Raw genomic sequence first — 25,712 nt, forward strand, 5'->3', positions numbered from 1 at the left:
TAAATTCACTGTACAGTATTTCAAATGATTGACAAATTAGTACCTTTTGTTCTACAACACTGCAACCCAACGAGTGTCTTTTAAATTGAAGTTTCCTTTTGTTCATATTGTTATGGATGCAAAACCACTAAAATGTTTCCCCCATGTTTGATTTTCATCCAAGAGGCCAGTCTGTGACATTTGAATCTTCTGTTGGTCTAACGTCCTTTTGCTTTGCGAACTTGCAGGTCATAGTTCACCAAACCAAAACTTTTGTAGGCAGTGAAAGACAAATATTCTTCACATTTGTTCGCATTCATTTGAATGTAAGTGAATGTCACACAAAGCCCAGTGTGACCGCCCTTTAAAGGCCGTCCTCTCGACACATGAAAGCTTGTTTGTCCTATTTGTCATATAAAAGCCTTGTGTTTCTTTTCCATAATGTTTTGCTAAGAGCATGTATGATTATTGCTAAGAGCATTATTATGATTTGTGATATTCCGCATGGAGCGTTTATATTGATAAGACCTTTTAGGGAAACACATCTGTAAACTATCTTCAGATCAATAAACTCTTAGATAAATGTCATAAGTAGCGGCTTTATTCATGTTCAAATGCTATCTGTACTTGTGCGGGTATTGATGCCTTTGTAGAGAAAAAGTCAATAAAAGACCTCAAAGCATTCCTTTGTCTCTGTCACCGTAAATAGGAAATTATGCTGCGTGTTTGTATGTGTGTGGCATATTAGAAGGAGCAACAGGAAAAAAAAAAGAAGGAAGCAGAAAGACAAACAAACAAAAGAAGAAAATAATAAAGCTGGAGGGAGTACAAAAATGGACGAGAAATAAAAGAAAGCGGACGAACTTGAAAAGAGAATGAAGAAGAAAACAGCTAGAGAACAAATGCTGAGAAAGGGCTTGGCTTGGGTGTTGGGATTAATGACAGTGCATTCCTCTAGTATCACTTCCTCTCTTCCTAACATGTCATAAAGCCGTGCACTGCTGTCTATCATTCAGAAATTCTACACCACTCACACCACGCCTGAGTGTTTCACAGGCCTGACATAAACATTCACACACTGAGTGTCGTTATGATAGCTGGAGGTGAAAGACTAAGAGTTTCAAGATCTCAAAATGATGAGCTACTGTAGCAATATATGTTAAATACTTCGTGATCATTAACGTCTCAATTTTCTCTCACTTTCTTTCTCTTCGCAGCCTGTAAGATCGGTTACTACAGAGCACTGGCTACAGACGACAGCTGCTCTAAGTGTCCCCTGCACAGTTACTCCGTTAGGGAGGGATCCACATCCTGTGCCTGTGACAAAGGCTTCTTCAGGTCTGAGACAGACCCTGCTTCTATGCCATGCACACGTAAGTGTATTTAACCTTCACTCACTTTATCTGGATTCACACTGACTCCATTGATGAATATAAACTTTGTGCACCTCTGGTTTCTGAAGCATTTGTACCACTCCAAATTAGACTACCATTCAGAAGTTTGGGGTTGTTGAGATTTTTTTTTTTGTTGTTTTTGAAAGAAGTCTCTTATGCTTATCAATGCTGCATTTTTTTTTTCAACATGAAATTACTCCAGTCTTCAGTATCACATGACCTTCAAAGTTCAGTGTAATATGCTGATTTGGTCCTTATAAAATATTTCTTATTATCAACATTAAAAACAATTGTGCTGCATAATGTATTTGCATAAAACATGATGGAACAGCAGTTATTTAAAATAAAACTTTTGGTTACCTAATAAATGTCACTTAAGACATCCTTGTTAAATTAAAGTATTGATTTCTTAAAAAAAATAATAAAAAAAAGTATATATATATATATATATATATATATACTGACCTCAAACACATTTTGGATGGTCTCTTCCTAAGTGTGCCGTTCTTGGCCAGAATAAGCTGTACTATGGACCATATTATGCCTATAGTCAAAAGTCAGCTACGTGAGACTAAAAGCACAGATGTAAACAAACCACCCTGGACGTAAGTAATCATTAGACCAGGTCAGGGATTTTGAACAGAGGAAGCACATATCACTCAGGATAACCAGCACCGCCTGGATTCGTGTTAGACTACAGCTGTTCACTTCACACACCAGTGGAGCTGTTTTCCAAAAGGCTACTTACCAAAGTTTAAGACAAAAAACATGCTTGACAGTGACAAATTATTGGACATTTAATTGCAGCGGATGTTATTTTGTGTCTTTTTTTTTATTCACGCGTTGCCTAATCAAAAACTTTGGTGACTGACTGAAAATGTGTGTGTGTAGCAGTGAGTTGGGAGGAGCCCTGTCATGATGAGTAAAGATAGATATATGTCAGACCCTGAGGTGAGTCATAGACTTGATAACAGTGTTCTGCTTGTTAAATAGAGATCTGCATTGAAGCACCAACAGTCGACGTGTCACAGCTCTGAGCAAAGATGACAGGGTTAATCTTAAAAAACGAACACACACGTCATTCATGAAATGCTCTTTCTCACATACAAATCACTCAGGTTTTTGCAGACACACATAAACACCCTCAAGCCAGTGTGATAAAAAAAAAAAATTACGTGATCAATTTATTAAAGATCTCTAGGAAAAGGGCAGAGAGGCATTCAGACCAGATGTGTTCACAGTGTCAGATTTAATAGGTTTTCCAGATCTGAATGATCAGGGAAGGCAGGTGGGGGGAAAGGGCTCTTATGAACCTATCGGACGTCCAGATGTGCATTTTACGTATCGAATTGTCTTTCTTGCTTCTATCTCCTCTTTAATTGGAGCTCTCTTTCATATCGCCGTCTGTCGTTCACCCAGAAGCACCCGTCACATACTCAACAGCCAATTCGCTAAAGGCACATGTAAAAAAAAATGAGATAAAAAGGAGCTAGGTAGCAAGGGAGGGAAAAAAGGTGAAATGCAAAAAAGTGGGGAGACAGACAGTGAAGAGGCACGAAAGAAACGACCCCATTACGCTTGCCGTGCTGAGCTTCTCTCTCACCTTATCGTATTAAAATGCAGTGAAGCCAGTCGACTTAATCAGCTCCTGTCAATCACAGAGCGTGTGGCACCGAGCCACCGTGGGAGCGTGCTTGGTTCACCCCACTCTGCCGGGTGGGTACAGCAGCCACATACTTAATACAGGTTAAACAGAGTTTAAAGACCATTTACACTTAAAGCACAGCCAAGGGGAATTCAATCTGATCCAGACCTTGGTCAGATATGTGTTTGAAGTGTTTAAATGATTTGGAGGATATGGAGATATTTGAAGATAGCTTTGCCATATGAGAGACCTCAAGGAGAGATAATGGGACACATCCTGTTTGAAGGTTTGTCCTCTTCACTCACTTCTTCGAGTTTGATGTTAAACGTGTGGTACTTGAGGCTATACATAGGAATGAAAAATCTCAAATGAGATCTTTTAAAAAGTGAAATTAGTCATTTTTAACAAAGTGGCAGCTAAATATGCCAACTAAAAATGGCTTTATCAGCTGTGTGAGTTGAACAAGACTTCGATTTAAATCAGACCCATGTGGAGACTTGTAAGGTTTTCAGTGCAAAAACAGTCTGTCATGTTTCTTTTTATTGCAAACTAGTATGCTATTATTTTAATTATCATAATCAAAAACACACTAGTTTGTGGCATAATTCATTTTAATGTTAACTGATCTTTGTTATTCTTTTAGTTATTTACCTATTGCAGCTAATAAATCGGAAGTCTCATACAGTCACAGGAAATAACTTGCTTCCACATTGAAAAGATCATTCTCAGATTTCATCAGGATAATAAAGACGCTAACAACCTCGCATAATCTGGAGTTTGAATAGAGATCTCAACATTTTCTTAGGTTGTCAAGATTTGAGATTTCGATCTGATTTTATACATTTCACATCCAGGTTTCACAAATCCAGATTCATTTTCGAATAATATAGCTATAATATAACAATACAATAATCTAACACTACAATTTGTTAACAATTCTATCACTTCTTTCTATGTTTATTTCTCCTAAGGGATTTTAGAACAAAAATCTATATGCAATCTGTATTCAAGCTCACACTTGAATATAACATAACTGAGAGCTCATTTAAGTCACCTGAGCAATAAAAGAGCAACCTCTGAGCAATAAAATGTTCCTTCGGGCAAACATTTGTGAGAAAGTCAACCTGGAATTGCTGATTTAGAGAACCATATTTACGATGAGAACGTCATTTCTAAACCAGAAATGGCAATGAGGGCGACCGAATTAGCACTCATCAGATCCCTATCAGCAAGTTGCTCAATTATGGAGATGTAATCATTTTCTCTCTCTTTCTTTTTCTCTCACTCTCTCGTGGGTTGAGTGTATTTCCTTTTTGCACAGCTAGCACTGCGTCACCTGTGGTGCTGGTTTGTCATAATTGTAATTATCTTAAAATTCAGCAATGCCTAGTTTGTGAAAACAAAACACCACAGAGAAAAACTGTGCAAATGTACACAAATACACACAAGCACACAAACAGGCTTGTATCCGACATAGGCTGTAACATCATCTGCCTGCAGTGGCAATAAAAGAGTGTGTGTTTGTGTGTGTGTTGGGGGGGGGGGGGTTGTATTTGTTTGCCATTGAAGATTCCTTGCCAAGGGTGTATTTTGAGATCAATCTCTGCCACAGTCATAATCCTGTTTCGTTTGTTCCAATACTTCCAGACATAACTGTTGCGGAAATGAAACATAAATCATGTGCATATTTTGTCATAGTGTTTCTAAACTTTGTTTCTTTTCCCAAAATTGTTTTTCGTAGAGCCCCCATCTGCTCCTCTGCATCTTATTTCTAATGTGAACGAGACCTCTGTGAATCTGGAGTGGACTGCACCAGCATCCTCCGGTGGCAGGCAGGACCTCGCTTACAACGTCATATGCAAGCGGTGCAGCTCTGACGGTCAGCGCTGTCAGCCCTGCGGCAACGGCATCCATTTTTCGCCTCAGCAGCTGGGTCTACGCACCACCCGGGTATCCATAAATGACCTGCAGGCTCACACCAACTACACCTTTGAGATCTGGGCAGTCAATGGGGTCTCCAAGCAGAGTCCCGGACCAGAACAGGCGGTGTCTGTGACGGTCACCACCAACCAAGCGGGTAAGTGTGTGGTTTATGTTCAGAAATGACTTTTGAACATGAAATTCCTACTATTATGACTACAGTAAATACCAGGCTGATGTCGTCATGTGATCTGGTCACAGGCTGATGTGTTGAATTTGTCACCACAATATGATACAGAACACAGTCATCAAGTCTGTAATCAGCTTCCCGTCTGTGAGAGCGTTCTGTCTTATATCACCACAGAGAAATTTCTAATTACTCCTTGTCGGTGTCTGTCAGAATGGATTTTTATGACTTTAAACCACATGTCGGGTCAGATTGCGCATATGTGCATTTGTTGGCTGTTCACATTTGTTTGCGCTGAGTGGACTATTAACTTTTACAAGGTGTTTAATTTCGGGTTCTTGAGAAAGCATGAGACAGGAATTGACTTTTTGTCTGGCTTTGGGATTTTGTATGTAGGGCACCCAGGAGTGGGGTCTTTCTAGAGTCTTTCCCACCATCATTGTCTTGGTGAATATATAGCACTGAAACACCTATTTGTGTTTACCTATTAGTGTTTGCTAAAGGCCATATCAGTATTAATATTTTTGCTGTTTCTAGCCACCACCAGAATGTCCTACCAGCTGCCCTAGTAACCACCTAATGTTGCTTTTGCAGCCACTTCAATTTATTACATACCTGCCCAGTCTAGGGATGGGAAGGAGTAATACAGAAAGTGGTGGAGAAAAGGAGGGAGCTTTCCCCTTCTACTGACTCACACACAACAGCATAATCGATGCAAAACAGAAGAAAATTTATTGAACACAAGGAAGCAAACAGAACTTCAGGAGAGGTTAAGGCCAACATAACAAACATATAACATATTAACTCCCAAAAGCAACCTAACTAATCAAACAAATAAAAAGGAAGGAAAAGTGAAGTTGCATAGCAGCAAGTTGTCTTGATTTTTGTCAGAGAATGTAAAAATCAAGCTAATAAATAAATATGAATCACTGATCTGTTTTTTAATTATAATTTCTGTTTGCCCTGAGGAATTGAGCCAAGATTTTTTCATGGTCTGGCTTCCCCTTTCATAACTGTAGAGAGTCATTGCTAAAACCCCAAAGATTACAGATAAGCATGTGCTCCCTAGATGACTATATCAGTGGACCTTCTGTAGTAGCGAAGTGGAATTAAAGGGATACTCCACCCCAAAATGAAAAATTTGACATAAATCACTCACCCCCATTTCGTTCCAAACACATAAAAGCTTTGTTTATCTTCGGTAAACAATTTAAGATATTTTTGGTGAAAACCAGGAGGATTGTGACGGTCAAGTACAAAATGTCAAGGTCCCGAAAAGTAAGAAAAGCATCATCAGAATAGCCCACCTGCCATTGGAGGTTCAACCGTGATGCTATGAAGTGACAAGAATACTTTTTGTACAAAACAAATAAAATAAAAAATAACGACTTTATTCAACAATTCATCTTCTCTGTCTCTCCCTACATCACCGTAGTGCCATTTTTGAGAATATGAGCTGACGCAGGCTGCTTACTCTCTTCTGTGTTTAGTTCATTTTTAGGTTTTCTCAGTATGACAACACAAATATATTTAATATCATACTTCATCATTGCTTTATAGCACTAACATGTTTATGTTTCTTTGAAACAGATGGGTGGTTCTCCTAGCAATAGTAAGTTTTTTCTCTTTGTGTTTTTCTCCTCCTCCAGCTCCCTCTCCAGTAACCACCATCCAGGCCAAGGACATCACCAGACACGCTGTGTCTTTGGCATGGCAACAGCCTGAGAGACCCAATGGGGTCATTCTTGAGTATGAGGTCAAGTACTACGAGAAGGTGAGAAGATTCATGGAAAAGCAGTTTCCAATATTTTGTATGTTTTGTATACAGTATGTTGTGTTTTGAATATGGGTATGCAGCCCCATGAGGCTTGGTCAACCTGCTTTGCCAGAAGTACCATGCTGGTTGGAAACATTTAATTTTGCATGTTTTTGAGAGGTTTCCCATCCTGATAGCATGAGATAAGGGACATATTTTGGAAAATATAGTTCAGGATTAGGCCTAGTGACATCACTTGACAGGAACTATAAATGGAGGAGAGATATTTCTTTGAAACTGCAGATTAAGATGTAGCAATCAAGGTGAAGCTTTCATTTAAGTTCTTAACATGAGCCGTATGATGTCAGGTACATCAAACCAGAGAGCTGCATTTTAGTTCATGGCTAGACCAGATTCACTCACATTCGCAGCAGGAGTTTGGTGAACCAGCAGGTCAGAACAGCATGGGGTGGATGTAGAGACCTAGGGTGAAGCATACAGGCCGTTGGGATACAGAGAGGATAACAGCATTCTCCTCTCTCTGCTCCCGCTGCGTCTTCTTCTGGCTGACTGATTACAGATTGCAGCAGTGGTCAGATTCTTTTCGCTTACACTCTGAGGTTTTCCATTGCAAACACCCACTGACACACACACAAGACCAAGATACAAATGTTCTTGTTTTGAGATCCAACAATTACAACTCAAACATTAGGGGACATCTTAAAAAAAAGAAAACAATTAAACTTAGCTCCTTTGCTTGTTTTGGTTCAAACTTGACATTGTTTAAGTGGTTTGGATCTAGAGATGAAACAAGGGAATCTTGAACAAGCAAATTCAGGTAACACCCAAGGGAGCGAGCGAAAACAAAGATGGCAACCTTGTTTTTGTACAACGAGGTTGTGGTTTTCCCTACAAAAGCCTGGCTGTAGTTTCTGTGTCAGACATTAAACAAATTTCTCTTCCTTTTTTGTTTTATTATGGTTTGATTCCAAATAAAACAATCCTAATGACCAATTCCACAAGTTGGTTCAACATTTCCTGTTCCTCTCATCCAATCAGGATCAAAACGAGCGCAGCTATCGCATAATGAAGACCTCGTCCCGAAGTGCCGAGATCAAAGGCCTGAGCCCGCTCACCTCTTATGTGTTTCATGTGCGTGCCCGCACTGCCGCTGGCTATGGAGACTTCAGCGCCCCCTTCGAGTTTATGACCAATTCAGGTAGGTTTCCACGTGCGTGTTACTGAACCGACAATAGCAAGTCTTTGTTCCCAAAATTAGAGACTCGTGTTGAGTTTTAGGGTGGATCAACCATTCATCCGGAAACTATTTCTCTAAAGTAACATAATTATAGCCTTTATGTATGTTTTCCTTTTCTTTACGATAGTTTCTTTGTTTGCTCACTACAAAGTCACTGGTATTTTTAAAGGCACTTTAAAGTAAACTCTGTAATGAGTGGAATGTTTGGAGCTTTGATACTAGGTCATTTCAGCATCAAAACTGGATTTGTTCCTCACTGATGAAACAAAGCTCTTTTATGCAAATTCAAAATGGCTGACAAATTTAATCTGACAATTTAAATGAAAATTATGCATACGAGATTAACTTTAAAGTTGTTTTTACTTTCAGTTAACTTTAATGTTAACTTTAATGTTGTTTTTACTTTCAGTTCCCTCTCCCATCATCGGAGATGGCGCTAATTCCACCGTTCTGTTGGTGTCTGTGATCGGCAGTGTGATTCTGTTGCTCATCTTCATCGGAGTCTTCATCATCAGCCGCAGGTAAGCCAACAGACCCAACTGGGTGTCAGTCGTCTCACAGATACTGTCTGAATCTGGAAGCATTCCTCCGTCTTTCCCCTTGTCCCTGTGGGCATCTCCGTCACCTCTCCCTCACCCTGTCTGTCATCCTATATCAGTCTTTCTATCTGTTGTTCTCCTGCTGTCTTCCCCTTTCTCTACCTGTCCATCAGTCTAGTTCTCACGGCCCTTCCTCCTTCTCTTTCCCGCTCTCTCACTCTCTTTTTCCCTGTGGTGTAGCTAGTAGTATTGTGACAGGCCACTGGCAGCTCTGCCTGATTAGTCTCCGCTGTGCTTCTACGGGTCTCTGTGCCGTGTGTGTTGAAATCCGTAGGGAACACATACCATTCCCAAGAGAGCCGAGACACACGGCAGGACAGCATATGTGCGCATACGTGTACGTCTGTGTACTGTACTCAATCAGAGCGGCTGTCATACTCCCACAGGCAAAATGACATGGTTGCTTTGCCTTAATCAAACAACTTTTTCTTGCAAAACTCTCAGCCAGCTATGCTCCTATTCCACTACGGTTATAATCAACTACATTTCCCTTTCATGAGGCCTCCTCCTTTTGTGTCCGATCGTAGTTTCCCAAGACCAGGGTGAGAGTGACATTGTATCATTATCAGCTGAGATAATCATCTCTGCATTTTCAAAGTCCCTGAAGAGAAGCATCACGCTCATTCAGGGTGAAAATAACAATCCAAGCTAATGAATGGGGCTTTTGTTTTGGCCAAGCAGCCATTAAGCACTTCCTCAGTGGAGCCCTTCAACGGGAGACAAGACTACAGATCCCAAGTAGCTCTCACCTTTTGCCCGTTCTTCTCTACCTTGAGGGGACAGCAAACGCTCGATTATGGAAGCGAGGAGGGGGGTTACAGCCTTGCACAAAACCTTGGGTTCCTCGCTTCGGTACTTGGATAGCACACCTGATAATCTTCTTGTTCCTAAAATAAACGTGTACCGACCGTTCAGGCTAATGGCAGGGCCTCCTCCTACGAAGTCATGGCCCCCTGCAGGCAGAGCTATTTCCAGCTTCTGCAAAGCGCTCAGGCGTTAAAACCTGGCCCTTTCCTCCTGTTCTACCTGTGGATATGCCCTTCTCCCTTCCTCTAGCCTGTTCTTACTTCATTAGTCCTGAAACCTTTGGGGACCTTTGTCAACACCAGAATGCACTAGAAAAACAGTAACAGCAGTTGTGCATTCCCGGCTGAGCCCCCACTCTCTATATACAGGCAGGTGACCCTAGCCCCAGCAGGGAGTCTTGGGCTAGGGCAGCATTGTGGGTGGGGTTGTTATCCGTTCCATTGCTTCTCTTCTGTTCCCTGCACCCATGCCGAGGGTTCAGTGGTTGGCCCTAAGGGGTCAGCAGGTGATTGGGTGAAATGGTAACTTTGAAGTTTGTGAATACTAGCTCCTTTATGTCATTGTGGACAGATGAGGCGAGATGTTTTTAGGGGAAGAGCTGGAGTGGTTTCAAATGGGATTTTGTTGCCATTTTGGCTACTTGATGAGTGTGTGTTTACTCATCTGTCAATCTCTTTACCTCCTTCCTGTTTGTTCTCTATCTGTAAATCTCTAAATGATTTCAGATGAAAGGCCAGTGGACTTGGTTCGTGAACAAACCTTCTTTCTACTTTGATATGGTGTACTCTCTCTATGTGCAGCCTGATTAGCGTTACAGATTTTTACAGCCCCACGTTTAAAGAAAAGGTTAAAAGGTTATTGAAAACTTTGACCTGGTTTAATGACTTGGAACAGCATGTTCCTTCATGTACCAGCCCACCATGTCTCACACGTGCCAGTTAGTCTTTTTTTATTTTATGTAATATATACATATTCTCATCACTAGCCTTGAAGGTGAAAAGCATGTGTAAGGATGAGTTTTAATAGTTAAAAGTCATAATTTATGTAAAAATTAATGCTTTACCCATCTGACTTTTGCAACAATCACACTTTTTTTCACTTATTTGTAATTTCTCTTTTTTATGTGATTTAAAATCCCTCTCAACTCTCTGTTAACAGGAGAAGCAAATACAGCAAAGCCAAACAGGATTCTGACGAGGAGAGACATTTACATCCAGGTAATGCTGCAGCCATGTAAACACATATACACAATGCCACATTCTCTAATATGCATGTATCCTCTTAAAGTTAAAGTAGTAAAAAAGAAGAGAACTTTGAATGCTCTCAATGTGGTAGAAGACAGACAAGCCAACAAGAAAGGGAGGAGAATGGAAAACAGTTGTTGGATATTCATTTTTTTTCTGTCTGCCAACTAACCTCGCCTCCTCTTCTTTCAACCTCCTAACATGTAGGCACCTCTCTCCGTCTCTCCACAGGGGTTCGGATCTATGTGGACCCCTTCACCTATGAGGACCCCAACCAAGCAGTCCGTGAATTCGCTAAAGAAATCGACGCCTCCTGCATCAAGATTGAAAAGGTCATCGGCATTGGTGAGCAAACGACCTGCTGTTTTCCTTTCCGTCTGTCTCAGACTGAGTGTAGCTAGACCTCAACTGTTACAGTGAAATGTTAGCCCACCGATCAGGGGATATCTCATGGGTCTTTATTTACCACAGACATTTCTGATTCTTTTTTTCCATTTAAAGGAGAATTCGGGGAGGTGTGCAGCGGTCGTCTCAAAATGCCTGGAAAGCGTGAGATCTGCGTAGCCATAAAAACCCTCAAAGCAGGATACACAGACAAGCAAAGGCGGGACTTTTTGAGCGAGGCCAGCATCATGGGCCAGTTCGACCACCCCAATATCATCCGACTTGAGGGAGTTGTCACCAAATGTGAGTCTTTTGAGTGTTTTTCATATGAACAAGCTGCTCGTTTTCTGTGACCACATCCTTTCAAACAGATTTGTTCTGGTTTTGCATGTCATTTGAAAATCGTGACCTTGCTGATCTCACAATCCAAGCTGGGTTGATTCTACAGACATCTTTCATGAAAAGTCTTTTTACAAAGTGATGATGCATGATGATTTTTGTCACATTTTGTTTAATTAAATTAAATTCTCTTTGTTTATTGTTCATTATTTCTTCTTTAAAGCATGAACTTCATTAAATTGAAAGGATCTATGCTTTAAAACAAGAAATAAGACTATTATTCATAGTAATTATTTTATTACCTCAAAATAATGCGTAATAAAGTTGTATGTGGTTTTGCTTCTTACATAACTTTTAACAACCATTTTGTTGTATGCCAAACACCTGATATGTTTACATATTTTACTTGAAAAACAATGCAAAAATACTTATTAAGAAAAGTATTGCTTGCTGTGTTGCCAGCTTATTTGGCCACCCATTGAAGCTCTGCTGTAGAGCTGATGGTTTTCATTTCTTTAGGTTTTTGACTTTTGCTTTGACTTTTAGCCATCTTTTTTTTTTTACTGTTGCTGTCTGCCTCCTGTTTGCATCTTAAATGCATTTTATAACCACACTGAAGAAATGACGTACTCTCCATTTCTTAATTTGATGAAAATCAACCCTGTCTTTTGTAATGCACCCTTCCCTTTACTAGAACGGAATCTTGGCTGGCTGGCAGACCTGACAACAAACCTTTTAATAACTTGTTATTGATTGAAAGTTGACTCTCTCATATGTGTGTTTAAGAAACCTCCAGGGTGTAGTTGTGGCCAGACCTCACTGTGCATAACAAATATGAGGAGGACCTGGTGTGTGTGTGTGTGTGTGTAATCGTGGAGTTGGGATTTGCATTAGATGGCTTTGCATTTGACAGCTGGACTGAAGAACACCCTTAGTGTCTTCTGACGCTGATGGCTTTTGTGCTGTCTGGCAGCTCGGGAGCTCTGGAGAAACACAAAGATGAAGATGTGTGTGTTTTTTTTGGAGTTTGTTTTGGTAGACTGCATGGAAGAGAGCTGCATTCATAGGCATGGCCTTCTGCAGACATGTAACAATCCCACAATCCCACCGAGTCACATCGCTTCTCCAGACAGCCCTGGCAAATCCCCATCATCTCTGATGTATTAGTGAAGACGATGCCAGCAGATGGGTTACAGAGAGAGAAAGTGAAAAAGAATGAAACCGAGACCAAAGGAGCAAGAGAGAGACCACTCATGTAAAAATACATAAAATAGTTTTTTAAAATGGCGATCCTAGGAATTGAAGTATGCATTACATGAGCCATCTGCCATTTTGAGTTTGTTTGTGCTATACATGCACATTAACCGGAGCAAACTGAATTAAACAATTTTATTTTATTTTATTTTAGTTTATTTTATTTTGAAAATGTATGAAACAATAGTGATCAGAACTTTTTTCCTTTAAAAGGACTGGTTTAAAGCTTTGGAGTGCTGTTTGTTATAAGCAGCCCTTCTCCCATAATCCTCAGCATGGCAGAAGTAGTGTCTTCAGGATAACTGTTATTGCAAACAGACAATGGCAGCCCTCTCGTAGCCTACGCCTCCAACCGGGCCAATTAAACCTGTTAAATAAATTACTAATGATCTAGAAATTGTCCTAAATAAATAAAGACAAAATGCCCCTAAGCCTCAGAGAGCGCGAGAGAAGCAGGATGCCAGCCGTCTCCGCAGAACGCATTCACAGACGGGCTTGGTGGGCACAGTCTTTTATGCGCTGGCATTAAATGCAAGATTGTATTTGCATAATGAAGGCACCGCTAGAACACTGAAATGATTCCTCTGAGGTGAAGCTCGTATGTGCGTATGCGTTTGTAAGTGGCTGTGTGTAGGTGTGTGTGCGTGTGTGTGTGTGTACCATTGTCCTCTTTTGTGAAGCCCATGCGCTTCTTCCTTTCGGCTCCGTGAGAGGGGCCTGCGTTGCCATAGCATTGCCTTGTCTCGGTACTGACTGGCAGGTAATGTGGGAATCCAGCCCTGATAGCCTCCAGCAACGGCTGCATTCAGTAAACAAACCCACACAGAAATCCCACTCGCAAATAGGAGTGAAAAGGAAGAGTGGGGAGGGGGGGTGAGAAAAGGGGAGGGGCTAGCAGACGGATACTTTAGAGCTTGATTGCGAAGTGTCATTCAAATGTGCTGATGTGTGCAGAGTGCCTTGAGTGCACACGGTAAAAAAAAAAAAACATGAAATCTATGCATTTTTCAGTACACTTAAAGTTTTCAGTCACTGTTTGACTGTTTTTGCTCTTTGAGACAGATGATTTAAGCGGATAACTGGTTCAGGACCTAGACAAACTCTACAAACTCTGATTGGTTCTATATAGGACAAACTGCAGCCAGTCAAGGGCTATTATATAGCTACAAAAGATTTGCTTGCTTCATTCTGTTCAATGGAAGTTGGATTTCCAATTTGGAAATTCAAGCGGAAATTAAGTTTAAGCAAATGAAATGCTTTCATATGTTAAAGGTCCAACATATATATAGTTTAGCATTTTAAATTATATATATGTTGATTTGGTCCTCAATATTTGAGCAACAGTTGTGCTGCTTATTACTTTTGTGCAAACAGTGTTGCGTTCTTTTTTTTAAATTTCTAAATATATAGAAAATTCTAAAGAACAGCTTTTATATGAAATATAATTGTTTTGTAACATTATCAATGTCTCTACAGTCACTTTTCACTTACATGTTCTTTTTTCTTTCTCTCTCTGCACAGGTAAGCCAGTTATGATCATCACTGAATACATGGAGAATGGATCCCTCGATGCCTTTCTCAGGGTGGGTTTTGTTTGTGTTGTATTTCAAGCACATCTTTTCGACCCATTCATTTAGTGCTCTTGCGTACTGTATTGGCTTAAACATCATTTAACTCTACATGTTGTTCTTTTATAGAAGAACGATGGGCGGTTTACTGTAATTCAGCTGGTTGGCATCCTGCGTGGAATCGCTTCAGGAATGAAGTATCTATCTGACATGAGCTACGTCCACCGTGACCTGGCTGCACGCAACATCCTGGTTAACAGTAACCTTGTGTGTAAAGTGTCTGACTTTGGCATGTCTCGAGTTTTGGAGGAAGATCCAGATGCTGCTTACACTACTAGGGTAAGTTTGATGCATATTATTTGTTTGCAGCCTTGCGTTTGCAGCCCTAACACAAGCTTTAACCAATTATCTTCAGCATTTAACCCGCTTGTGCTTACATGAAGTGCTAGTATATTTTCTAGTGTAATAGAAATTAGCAAACTAACCCCAAAATTGAGTGCCGAGCGCATGTTTGTGTGTGTGTGTGAGTGTATGTGCATGCGTGTGTGTGATTAACCTCCATGCATGTGTTTGCTATCTCTTTTGAAAGGAAATAACAGGAACCTATCAATCACAGGGAGGCAAGATACCTATTCGCTGGACCGCTCCAGAAGCCATTACATACAGGAAGTTTACCTCCGCCTCTGATGTATGGAGTTATGGCATAGTCATGTGGGAAGTGATGTCATATGGAGAACGGCCATACTGGGACATGAGTAACCAGGATGTAAGTGTTGGATGAAGTGAGCTTCAGTGTATCCATTTTCGACTGTCGTTTAACACCATTTGGATCTTTCTTTGCTTCAGGTTATAAAGGCAATTGAGGAAGGCTATAGACTGCCTCCTCCCATGGACTGCCCAGTTTCTTTGCACCAGCTGATGCTGGATTGCTGGCAGAAAGAGCGTGCCGAAAGGCCAAAATTCAGCCAAATTGTCAACATGCTGGACAAACTCATCCGCAACCCCAACAGCCTGAAAAGGACAGGAGGAGAGATAGCCAGGTAATAAAATTAGCCACATAAACCAAGGTGCAACTAGCACCTATTTTTTGAAGGGCACCAATCACAGTTCTGGTGCAATTTTTTCCCTTGTCTTATACCTTTCCATTCATTATTTTACACATTGATATGATAAACATTTCATATTTTAATGTAATTTTAATGCAATCTCCATATATATATATATATATATATATATATATATATATATATATATATATATATATATATATTTGCTCATTTTAAAATCCACTTGTCTTAAAATCTTAGCTCAGTCTGAATGGGCATGTCTCTTCTCATATAAGTCATGTTCTTGGTTCCAGTCTCTTTTTTTACCGGTGATAAATTGGTGTAAATACTTTTTAGCTGTGGCACATAAGTGCATGTTACATGCATGACTTGCAGTGTTATATAAAAGTGTTCCAATAAAGTGATGCTCACGGCTATAAAATCTTTTATAGTTCTTTTATATGTTGTTCAAAGTGGGCAACACAGAGCTAGCCCAAGCTCTTGGGGCTCCTAACCAAGTCTTTTCTCTGTTTGTAGACCCAACACCACCCTCCTGGAGCCCAGCAGCCCAGAATTCACATCTACCCTGGGATCAGTTGCCGACTGGCTGCAAGCCATAAACATGGAACGTTACAGAGACAACTTCACCGCTGCTGGCTACACCACACCAGAGGCCGTGGTCCACATGACACAAGAGTGAGTCACGTGAACAAAAACTGGGCATTCTTAAGGTGTTAGGAGACGTGTAATGTGTGTATGTTGGCTTTGAGAGGGCTTTTGACTAACACAAGAGAAAGAAACCCAGTTCTTAAATCAGCGCTCTGGGACACACATCCTGACGTATGGGTTCAGTAGTCACATTTCCGTGCAAAACCCCTGTGTAGATGCCAACGAAGCATTGAGAACTTCTACTTTGGCATTCAAATGTTCAGCCAGGATCGAGTTCTTAGATTTCATGTTAAAAGCAAATGAGGAGAGAGGGATAAAAAAAAAAAAAATCTAACATGTTCTCATCACTTCTGTCTTTGTGTCTCGTTGGAACAGAGACATGGCGAGGATAGGGATCTCCTCTGCCGCACATCAGGATAAGATCCTCAACAGCGCGCAGGGAATGCTGTCCCAGATGCAACAAATGCAAGACAGGATGGTTCCTGTCTGAGCCCATGGGATCAGAACACACAAACTCGAAACATACTTTGGACTTCCTTTTTTATTTTGGTTCTAAGAAAATCCATTTACCTCATCCATGCACTTTAAATTAAATTTTGAAAAAATAAAAAAACAGATTTCAGAGGAACGATACAGCACTTTTCTTTCAATAACGCCATCCCTGTCGTCCAGTCAAGAGGATCGCCCTGCGCTGTAATGATGCTCTGGATATGATTGTAGGAAGCTTTTCATTTCAATGAAACAACGAAGGAGTTTCTTTGTTCGTTTATTTGATTTTTGTATGTATGTGCCTGTAAGTAAATGTATAAATAGTACTGGATTATTTTTTTTCTGTCCGCTCCTGCCATTTCACGGTTACTTGAGTGAGCGGCACCTGGTGGAATTTTTCCGCTCCAAATGGAGGCGTCGGAGATAAAGATTTTATGCACTCTTTAACGCTTTTGTTCCGGAGATTACGGAGAGGCATTCATCTTCCCAACGTCCACAATGGAAGACCAGCTCTGGAAGGTCTCCAGGTCTCCCCATCCTCAGAATGGAATATCTGTCTCCACTCCACAATTCTCCACACCACTTCACTTGGCCTGTGTTGGAAAAGAAAAATCGGCCCTCAGTTTACATCTTTCTCTCTGCACCTCGCTCTCCACGGTTTCCCCCCGCTCCATCAATGCCCTCTCTCTCCTCGCCTCTCTGTCTCCGGAGACCTTCGGCGAGCCGTGAAATCAACACATGTCTCCCTTGCTGGAAGTTCCAACAGGGCTGAGCTAAGGTAAGCACAAAGTAACAAGTCCAACCCAATGTTTATAGGATCTGCTCTACTTCCTCTCCATCCCCTGTAGTTATTTATCCGCTCATTAGTTGGGATTAGAACCAGTACAGATGAATACAAGGGATATATACTGGTGCCGTTTGATGGGATGAGCTCAAAATGAAAACTTAGCCCAAAATGGGAAATGTTGTTTTCCCATGTTCCCCAGCAACAGAGCAAACAGAGCAATTTCAGTTTCCATACTCTGTGGATTACTTCAATTAATGCTGCGTTTGTTTGTCCTGCTCTGTTTACAGAACGCGCTTTGAATCCCAGAATCATAATCATTTTCTTTTTCTCTCTCTCTCTCTCCCTCCACAGACTCACCTTCACACATCTGCTCCGCAGCGATATTTGCTGCTCAGACTCGCATCCATTGCAGTTTCAATAACTACTTTTACTTGACACTGGGACAAAGGACTTCAATTCCCATGATTCCCAGCAAATGCTGAACGCTTCCACATCGGCAGACTGAAAACATGACAAACAACCAGAGGAGCGGTTGAAGGCCCTTCGGTTGTCTCCTAAGAGATTCAATGAGAGATATAATGAACATTTTCATTTGGTCTCACTCTTGACAGGAAAAACTCTCCGTTTCCAGTGCAGCGTGTTGCTGTTTTCTTTGAAGGATGACGGTTTGTTTTGAGGCGCATACACAAAGGACAAAAGCACATGATGTGTGCTAAGACTGCAGAACTTTGTGGCTACTCTCTGGAGGCCGACATACTGGAGTTGTTTGCTATATTCACTAAGCCACTGCTGTTGTTCGCTTCGTACCAATGCCGGAGGTTGTAACTAAAAAAAACACCACATTTATTTGGGTCGTTTGACTCCAACCTAAAAGATTTCAACGCTAATTTGAATAGTCTGAATGTGGACTGCAAGAAGAAGCACGTTGTTTGTACCTAAAATAAACTTATTACAGGAATGTTTATAAAAAGGTAAAAAAAAAAAAAAAAAAGTTGAAGATTTCAAGTGTGCTCTGTTTCATATCAACCACATCCATCCATCCAATCTAAGAGACTTTCTTCCCGTTTCATCTTTCAATATTCCCTCCTTACCTGTTTAGGACCTGTTTGGAATATGCAATGAATGTGAGAGGAGAGAAATCCAATAGAATGTACCGTGCCAAGTCTCCTAATGTAGTTTATTCTGGAAGGGACACTAACAAATCACATTTTTCCCAGCAGATCTAGACATTTTAAGTTTAATGTTGTGCATAATTGTGTCATCGTTTTCCTTCTCTTCCATTTTTTTTTATTTGATGAAATTAGGTACATGAAACATGTCATTTATTTATGGTCTTTTTTATCTAGTTTGTAAATTGTAAAATAGAGCTATGAGAGAAATAAATGATTGCCGAGTGCGTTGTAATTAATGTCTAAAGTGATTTATGTGGCTAATTCCACTAATTCCCCAAAACGGATTGCTGGAAAGGTACTTGAATTGGCCGTCTGATGAGGTATTCTCACATGGAGAGAAACAGATCCTGTGTTTATTTCCACATAAAGTGGCAGCTGAGGGTGAGATCGGACAGTTGGCTCCAATGCTGGTCACATATTTTTTATTGCATTCTGGCTGCAGTTGAAACTAAATGTTCTAATGTGGTGGTATAAACAGGTTTGTTGGCCTTGCCAGTAGCATTCAGATTACTTTGAGTTTCTCTTCTCCTTTTCACCGATCATTCCTCTCCTCGTCTCTTTCAGCCTGAGCTTGAAGTGAGTGTTTGTGTAAACTATGATTCTGAGTAAAAGCGGCTTGGCAGGGATAACCAACACATTAAAAGCGTATCCAAAATAAGAGAGAGAGAGAGAGAAAAAGAGAAAATTCTCCTTAGAAGAACAATTTCAACAATCAAACCATATTATGGTTGAAGCGGCGGCTGAAGAGGGGGCTGCCCATGAGCGCCTGCGTTTCGTCAGCCTTTCTTTTTTTTTCTTCTCCCCTTCCTTTTTTTTCTTTAAACTTTTTTTTCCTGTCCTTTCTGTACTTTGAATGGGCTGTAATACAGCCGCTTTGGCACGGTACGCCTGCTTAATCAGTAAACATCTGTTTCCCACAGCCGTCCCAGTCGCGATGAGGGCTGATTGTGGAAAGCCTTTGATAAATAAAGGAGGGAGGGGACGAGGAGAAAACGTAATTTTAGAATCCCAGAAAACCCTGCCGTGAGCCAAGCAATGTTTTTCCTCTGACAATCATTCTAATGAGAGATGCATTCATTATGCATGTATTTAGACGCCCGTCACCCTGAAAAAAAGGAAGGATGGAGCAAAAAGAAAAGAAGTTTAAACTTTGCTCAGGAAAGACTCACCAGCCTGAATCTGGTTGATATGTAATGAGGAAAAGAAACAGCATTCCAGCAGGATGAGAGCAGGAACAGAGAGAGAGAACAGGAACTAGAATGTTTTGATAGCTCTTAATGAGGTTTAACAGAAACGGCGTGGACCAGGACTTAGACCCTAAGAGGGTGGTGAAGGACAAAGTATTGTCTGAGGACCCAGAAACAGCTTACAACCTTCAGTCTTAAGAGAGTCATGCAACAAAACCAACCCTGAATCCATGTTTTAATCCTTAAGCCTTGGTACAGAACAATCTGGACCATCAGGACATACGCCAGGTATATGAATCTGTTCTAGTGTCCTGTATCTGTCCTGTGTGAGATATCTGTATTGTAGTACTGGCGTCTTTTTATCAGCTAGATATCAGTATTTTTCAATAGCCACTTTATCAGTTCTTTTCAGCAATTTACAGCACATGGCTTTTTAGAAAAGAAAGAAGAAAAATAGTTGAACAAGGAAAATATTAACAATCGAAATTCGGAGCAGCAGCAGCAATTGAACTCATTCCCTGGCTTTCATCTCATCCTATCCAAGACAAGCATAGAAAATGTCTTGAGTTGCCGCTACTAAAGAAAGAAAGAAAGAAAGGAAGAAAGAAGGGGGAAGGGTCACTTAAGTACCTTTGTCTTGTTTTTCAGGTAAAAAAAAAAAAAGACTGTGGCTCTGGCAGATGTTTTAACACTTAACAGAAAAAAAAAATGTAATGAAAAAAAAAATGTATTATATTTAGTGTTTGATACACTGATTTTTTTTATTTCTTGCTGTGTTCAAGATTGAGGTAACACAACCCAGAAAATATAACCCATATTGCCCATGGCTGTTGGGGTTAAATAATAAGTTATCAAAAGAGATCCTTTCAGCTCTTGACAAACGGTTGGTGGGAGCTTTTGCATTTTGCATTTCCATAATCTGGCTTAAATTGTATGAGACCATGGTCCATTAATCCCTAAACAAACAGAAGTCTTGTGTGTGTGTGAATACCGTTGATTTGACCTCCCTCTGAACTGAAGGAATCTCTCTGGCTCTAGATAAAGGTGGCATTTCATGACGTCACTACAAAAACATATTAAAAATTCAATTTTTGTTATTATTTTAATTTTCTTATTCAGGTATTTTGATCTTGTTTTTTGCAGAGAAGAAAAAAAAAACATCAGAAAATTAAGAAAAGCAAGTACTGCAAACACACAACGGAACTGAACAGGAATGAGCTGTAAATTCAAGGCAACTAAGAAAATTAAATTAAATAAAAAACAGAAAGAGAGAAATGCAATTCACAGACAGCAACAGAAATGTTTCAAGGGAATACAACAAGTGACGAACCTGACTGTGACATGCTTTGTTCAGTGTCTACTCGCTGGTGTTGTCAGTTTGTTTATTTTTTTTAGGGCCGGGACTCGATTAAAAAAATGTATCTAATTAATTAGAGGCTTTGTAATTAATTAATCAAAATTAATCGCATTTTAATCGCATATAAATATTTGACCTGAGAACAGTGAGAAGTAATTTTTTTTCACATGGATTTATAGTATACCATTGAATAATGACTGAATACATAAGCTTAAGCAACAAAATATTGTTTATTTTTGTTCAACCAAGTCTAGCAGACCAGTGCAATTTTTGCCATGAAGTGTAGCAATAGTATATTTAGAAACAGTTTAGAAATGGTACATTTCAGAAATTCAGGAAGCTTATAGGTGCTGGAACCTTCTGTAAAGTGTTTTTTTAAGTAAAACACAATACTGTCAAATACATTCAGAACATTGGAAACACTGACTATTAGAAAACATCTCTCTGTTGCTTCAGAGGCCATAACATACTAAGTCCAACTCTCAACAACCTTGGCCAAAACAATAAAGAGTTCAATAAAAACTGTTGCACCAACAAAATAATAGATAATTCAACATAAAGTGTAAAGTCCACGCTAGCTGCTATATGTTTTGCGTTGAGGTGATACTTGAGGTTCGATCATGTGCTGCGGTGATGTGCGAACGCTAGTTGGTGCTCCAGTATAATCGGTCCGCCAAAACTCATCCAGTGAGAAACGTTCCGCGGTGCAAAAATAAGTTATTAAAGATGCGGGAATTTTTTTTCTATAATTAATGAATCTTAGTTAACGCGTTATTTTTTGTGTAATTAATTAATCTCAATTAACGCGTTAAAGTCCCGGCCCTAATTTTTTTATTTAGCATACTGTTTGTATTATCCTTTATTCGTTTGGATATTATTAGCCTAAATAATCTGTCAAAATACAGACAATGAACTGTAAATATGTAACTTGTTGGGGTCACCTTGACACATTTCTGTTGTGGTCTGTTGTACAGTAATTGCAGCACGTTTATGTATTTGGTCGCATTGTGAGTATTTGCCACATAATATTTGGATGTGCTGTGAGTGCTGTACATGTTGTTTAACTGATTAATATTTTTTTTTTTTTTTTGCTAGTGTTTTATTACTATTTGCATGTGTTTTCATCAGTTGCACTGTGTTGAGCTCTCTTGGCCATTGTATTTTATTTAATATTTGTAGCCTGTTGAAAAACAATTTTGCAGTGCAGAGATTTCAAATGTGACCTTTGCTCATCCTCCTTCTAAATATATGAAGCTGATTTTAACTTATCACTTGATGCTGGATTGCGTTCAATACATTATCGACATTTCATGCCTATTAATATGTGAGGTGTATAAGAGTGAGTGATTGACTTTGGCTGTGTGCACATGCTGTGGTGAGCTTCATACAGCCCTGCATGATTAATGAGAAAGAGATGACAAAGGTAATGAGGTTTGCTTAACAGTGTCATACTCACCCACAGGCTTTTACCGGAACCACACATCTAATGGAGAGAGAGATAGAGAGAGAGAGAGCAGGGGGGTTCAATGCAATTAAAATCTTCAATTTATTTTCCTTTCCCACTGTCTCTCCACTGTCATCGTGTTGTATGTAGTGAGTGTTTTCATTGCTCACTCTTTTGCACTTTTACTCTTCATTTGCCACTCTCTTGAGGATTTTTGATTGATATGACCGAGCTTTCTCTAGGTTTAACACATACAAGCTCTTTTTCAAAACCTAGTAAGTTGCCTAGTTGTCTGTCTTCTACATAGCATACTTACTGAAATGGATCCTCTGATTTGGAACACTTACATAAACAGCATCTCTGCACATCACAAATATAGTGTTAAAACATGAGAGAGACTAATGAACATTTTTCACATTTCTAGGCTTGTAATGAAAATGTAAACTGGGTAAATTTCTATACATGGGAGACCACATTTGCATTCCCATTTGCTCCAACAGCAATTATTATTATTATTAGTTTTTTTTTTTGGTTTTCTCCATGTGTTTCCTATCCCTTTTCCAAAATAAATGAATAAGAAGATGAATTATGGCAGCCAAAAGAGAGAAAGTTGAAACCCATCTGCAGAAGTGTTCACTAGTTTTTTGCAGTTTACCAGGGTACAGTGTTACAAACGTATGCTTATAAAAAATTTAAACCCTTTGCTAGGTTTATGTTATTTTTTGGGAGAAAGTTTCATCTCAGTCTGTAAAAAAATTGTCTGTTTGTTTACCATTAGCATGTTGCTAAGCTAACAATATTCTAAACACACAAATACTTCAATGTTGGTCAGTAGTCTATTTTTTATCAATTAAACTCTGTTTACTAATACCTTATTAGTTTAATCAGCCCCCCCCCCCCCCCCCCCCATGTTGTCCACCATTTTAAGATTAGCTAATTTACTGAATACATAATGTTCCCCTTTGAAAAGAAAGTGTCTTCAAAAGGTAGAATAGTCATACTGCCTACAGTTTGGACAAGACTTTATAAAGCCATTTCTATGAATAAAATACTGTCTATAGTTCACTTTTGGTTTTGGAACATGGCAGTTGACTTTCTCTCTAGGGACTGATGTTGAGTTACTACACTAAACACAAGCAACAGATTTAAAAGTATTTGAGATGCACTTGCCCTAAAAATGCTGTTAGTCCAACATGAGGTTCTGATAGGCAGCCATTTTCTACAGTGTTGACAACACAGCATCCTCAACCACACGCCAAATGAAGTTTGGTTTTCTATCAGGCTAAAACGGTGCAGACACCACTGCGGCCAAAAAGCAGTCCGCTTAATTTCTTCTCTGTCCAGTAATAAGTATTTATGAGATTGTGTTAGAAAAACACAGCAGTATAAATCAGACGCAAGCGGGGGTTTGGCTTATGCCAGCAATCTTGAAATCCTCAACTTAGGAAAAGTTCAACAGATCCATCTCTATAATGCAACAAAGCCCTGGAACCTTTTCAACCACAAAGTGTGATATAGAGAACACTTGTGTGATTCATCAGAAACGAGAGATAGAGATAGTGATGGAGCGAGGGATAAATACTAAGAGCCAAAGAGAGTGAGGGAAATGTTTGGACAAGGCCATGAGCTTAGTGCCTCGGTTTGCATGTGCACCACAGGACAATTCATACAGACCGCCATGCCAAAAGTCCCCTGCGCCGAGTGCAAACACATTACTTTTCTGAGGCTTTCAGGTTCGCCTGAGGCGGGCTTTAGTATATCTACAAAACTATTTCTTTGTTAACTTCTGGAGCTTATGAAAAGGGATTTATAGTTGAACTCTATACAAAAGGAAAAACATATATGAATTACCCACAACTTTGGAAGAAGTAAAGCACAGACCGTCCTCATTATCTCTAGCATGTGAAACATCTCTCGACCAAAACACACACGCTGCAATCAAATGGTATTTCCATCCCGTGTTTTTGTTGAAATCCGTCTTCCAAAGTGAGCAAAAGAGGACGCTCCGCTCGTCTGCAGTGGTCTGGCCGGTGTCCATTTCTGACTGCGGGGACAGGGGGCAAATGGAGGGAGAGAGAGAGAAAGGCGAAGAGCATGAGGGAGAGTGGGACATAGAGGGATGCTGTGAGCCGTTCTGTTGAAACGTTCAGCGGTGGAGGGAAGCCATCTGCTGCATTACAACAACCTGCAGGAGAGAGAGGGTTGAAGGAGGTAGCGTAGCGCCTCAGGTAATGATCTCACCCAGGTTGGACTGAAACAAATGCACACGGTATTCTGCTACAGTGACTTCAATCTGCTACCAGACATTTATGAGCAGGTGACAAAACGGCAGCCAAAACAGCACACACACACACACACACACACATACACCGAATAAAAGATGACCACATCCCAAAGGAACATTTCATTGTTGTAAGGTTGCTCTTTCAAAGCTCAGGAGAACAGTTGTTTCTTTGTAGTATCAATGGTTCTTAGATGCATTGATTAAAAGTAAAAATAAATCATACTATCACTGACATACATTGAGATAAAAAAAATAAATAATAATTTGTTCATGGGAGTACTTTTTGATAGCTCTATGCAATTTGACATATTTTTGAGATCTGATCTCAAACCTCCCTGCTCAAAGACCAGCATGTTATTTTTTGAGATCTTATTTGTCATGAAGTCACAATTTGCTCTCTATTTAATCAGTGTGAAAAAAAAATAAAAATAATTCTTATAGAATAACAATCAACACATCAAATTTAAAATCCAGTTGTGTTATCCATTTGACCGCTAATTATCTTCCCACTGCTTTTTACTTATTTATACAGATAAAACACTTCACATTAAGAACACTTGTCATTTGTTTCAGAAGAAATAACTGCCAATATCACAGTTCTGTCATCGTGTCAGCTGTATCAAAACGACATGGCCCCGACTGCACAATTGACCATGAAAATGCAGAGATAAGGCCATTGTTTACAAGGAGGACGCTTTATTTGGAGTACATCATTGACATTCCCATTCGGTGCAGGTAACAGAGATAATATGGAGCCAATTGCCTCGCTCCAAAACTGGCATAAATATTCACCAGCCCTGCCCGCACAAAACAAATTGATTCCACATTCAAGGTTACTGATAAGATAACATCCGTGAGTGAATACCAATCTACCTCCCATTGACTGAGCTAGGCTGAATTTGGTCGGGAGGGAGAAATCTGCACGCGTTGTGTTGTTGAATGA

The 25,712-nt window shown here is 40.0% G+C and overlaps 1 protein-coding gene across 4 annotated transcripts in view; it reads left to right on the forward strand.

The window, feature by feature from the left end:
- The window catches only part of epha4a (eph receptor A4a), a 37,436-nt gene extending 18,707 nt beyond the window's left edge, over window positions 1-18,729 (forward strand). The window contains exons 4-18 of one of the 4 annotated variants that reach the window (XM_026205003.1): window positions 1,197-1,352; window positions 4,760-5,095; window positions 6,775-6,899; window positions 7,941-8,100; window positions 8,549-8,660; window positions 10,704-10,762; window positions 10,997-11,134; window positions 11,291-11,476; window positions 14,288-14,349; window positions 14,464-14,673; window positions 14,924-15,100; window positions 15,181-15,374; window positions 15,918-16,076; window positions 16,425-17,316; window positions 17,677-18,729. In XM_026205003.1, coding sequence (XP_026060788.1) covers window positions 1,197-1,352; window positions 4,760-5,095; window positions 6,775-6,899; window positions 7,941-8,100; window positions 8,549-8,660; window positions 10,704-10,762; window positions 10,997-11,134; window positions 11,291-11,476; window positions 14,288-14,349; window positions 14,464-14,673; window positions 14,924-15,100; window positions 15,181-15,374; window positions 15,918-16,076; window positions 16,425-16,539 — 2,189 coding nt within the window. In that variant the 3' untranslated portion in view covers window positions 16,540-17,316; window positions 17,677-18,729. The remainder of the gene's footprint in view (window positions 1-1,196; window positions 1,353-4,759; window positions 5,096-6,774; window positions 6,900-7,940; window positions 8,101-8,548; window positions 8,661-10,703; window positions 10,763-10,996; window positions 11,135-11,290; window positions 11,477-14,287; window positions 14,350-14,463; window positions 14,674-14,923; window positions 15,101-15,180; window positions 15,375-15,917; window positions 16,077-16,424; window positions 17,317-17,676) is intronic. The other 3 variants (XM_026205005.1, XM_026205004.1, XM_026205006.1) reach the window with 3 other exon arrangements.
- Window positions 18,730-25,712: the final 6,983 nt, after the last annotated feature.

The sequence above is a fragment of the Carassius auratus genome, chromosome 27 (genome assembly GCF_003368295.1).
Source record: "Carassius auratus strain Wakin chromosome 27, ASM336829v1, whole genome shotgun sequence".
NCBI classification, from domain to species: Eukaryota; Metazoa; Chordata; class Actinopteri; order Cypriniformes; family Cyprinidae; genus Carassius; species Carassius auratus.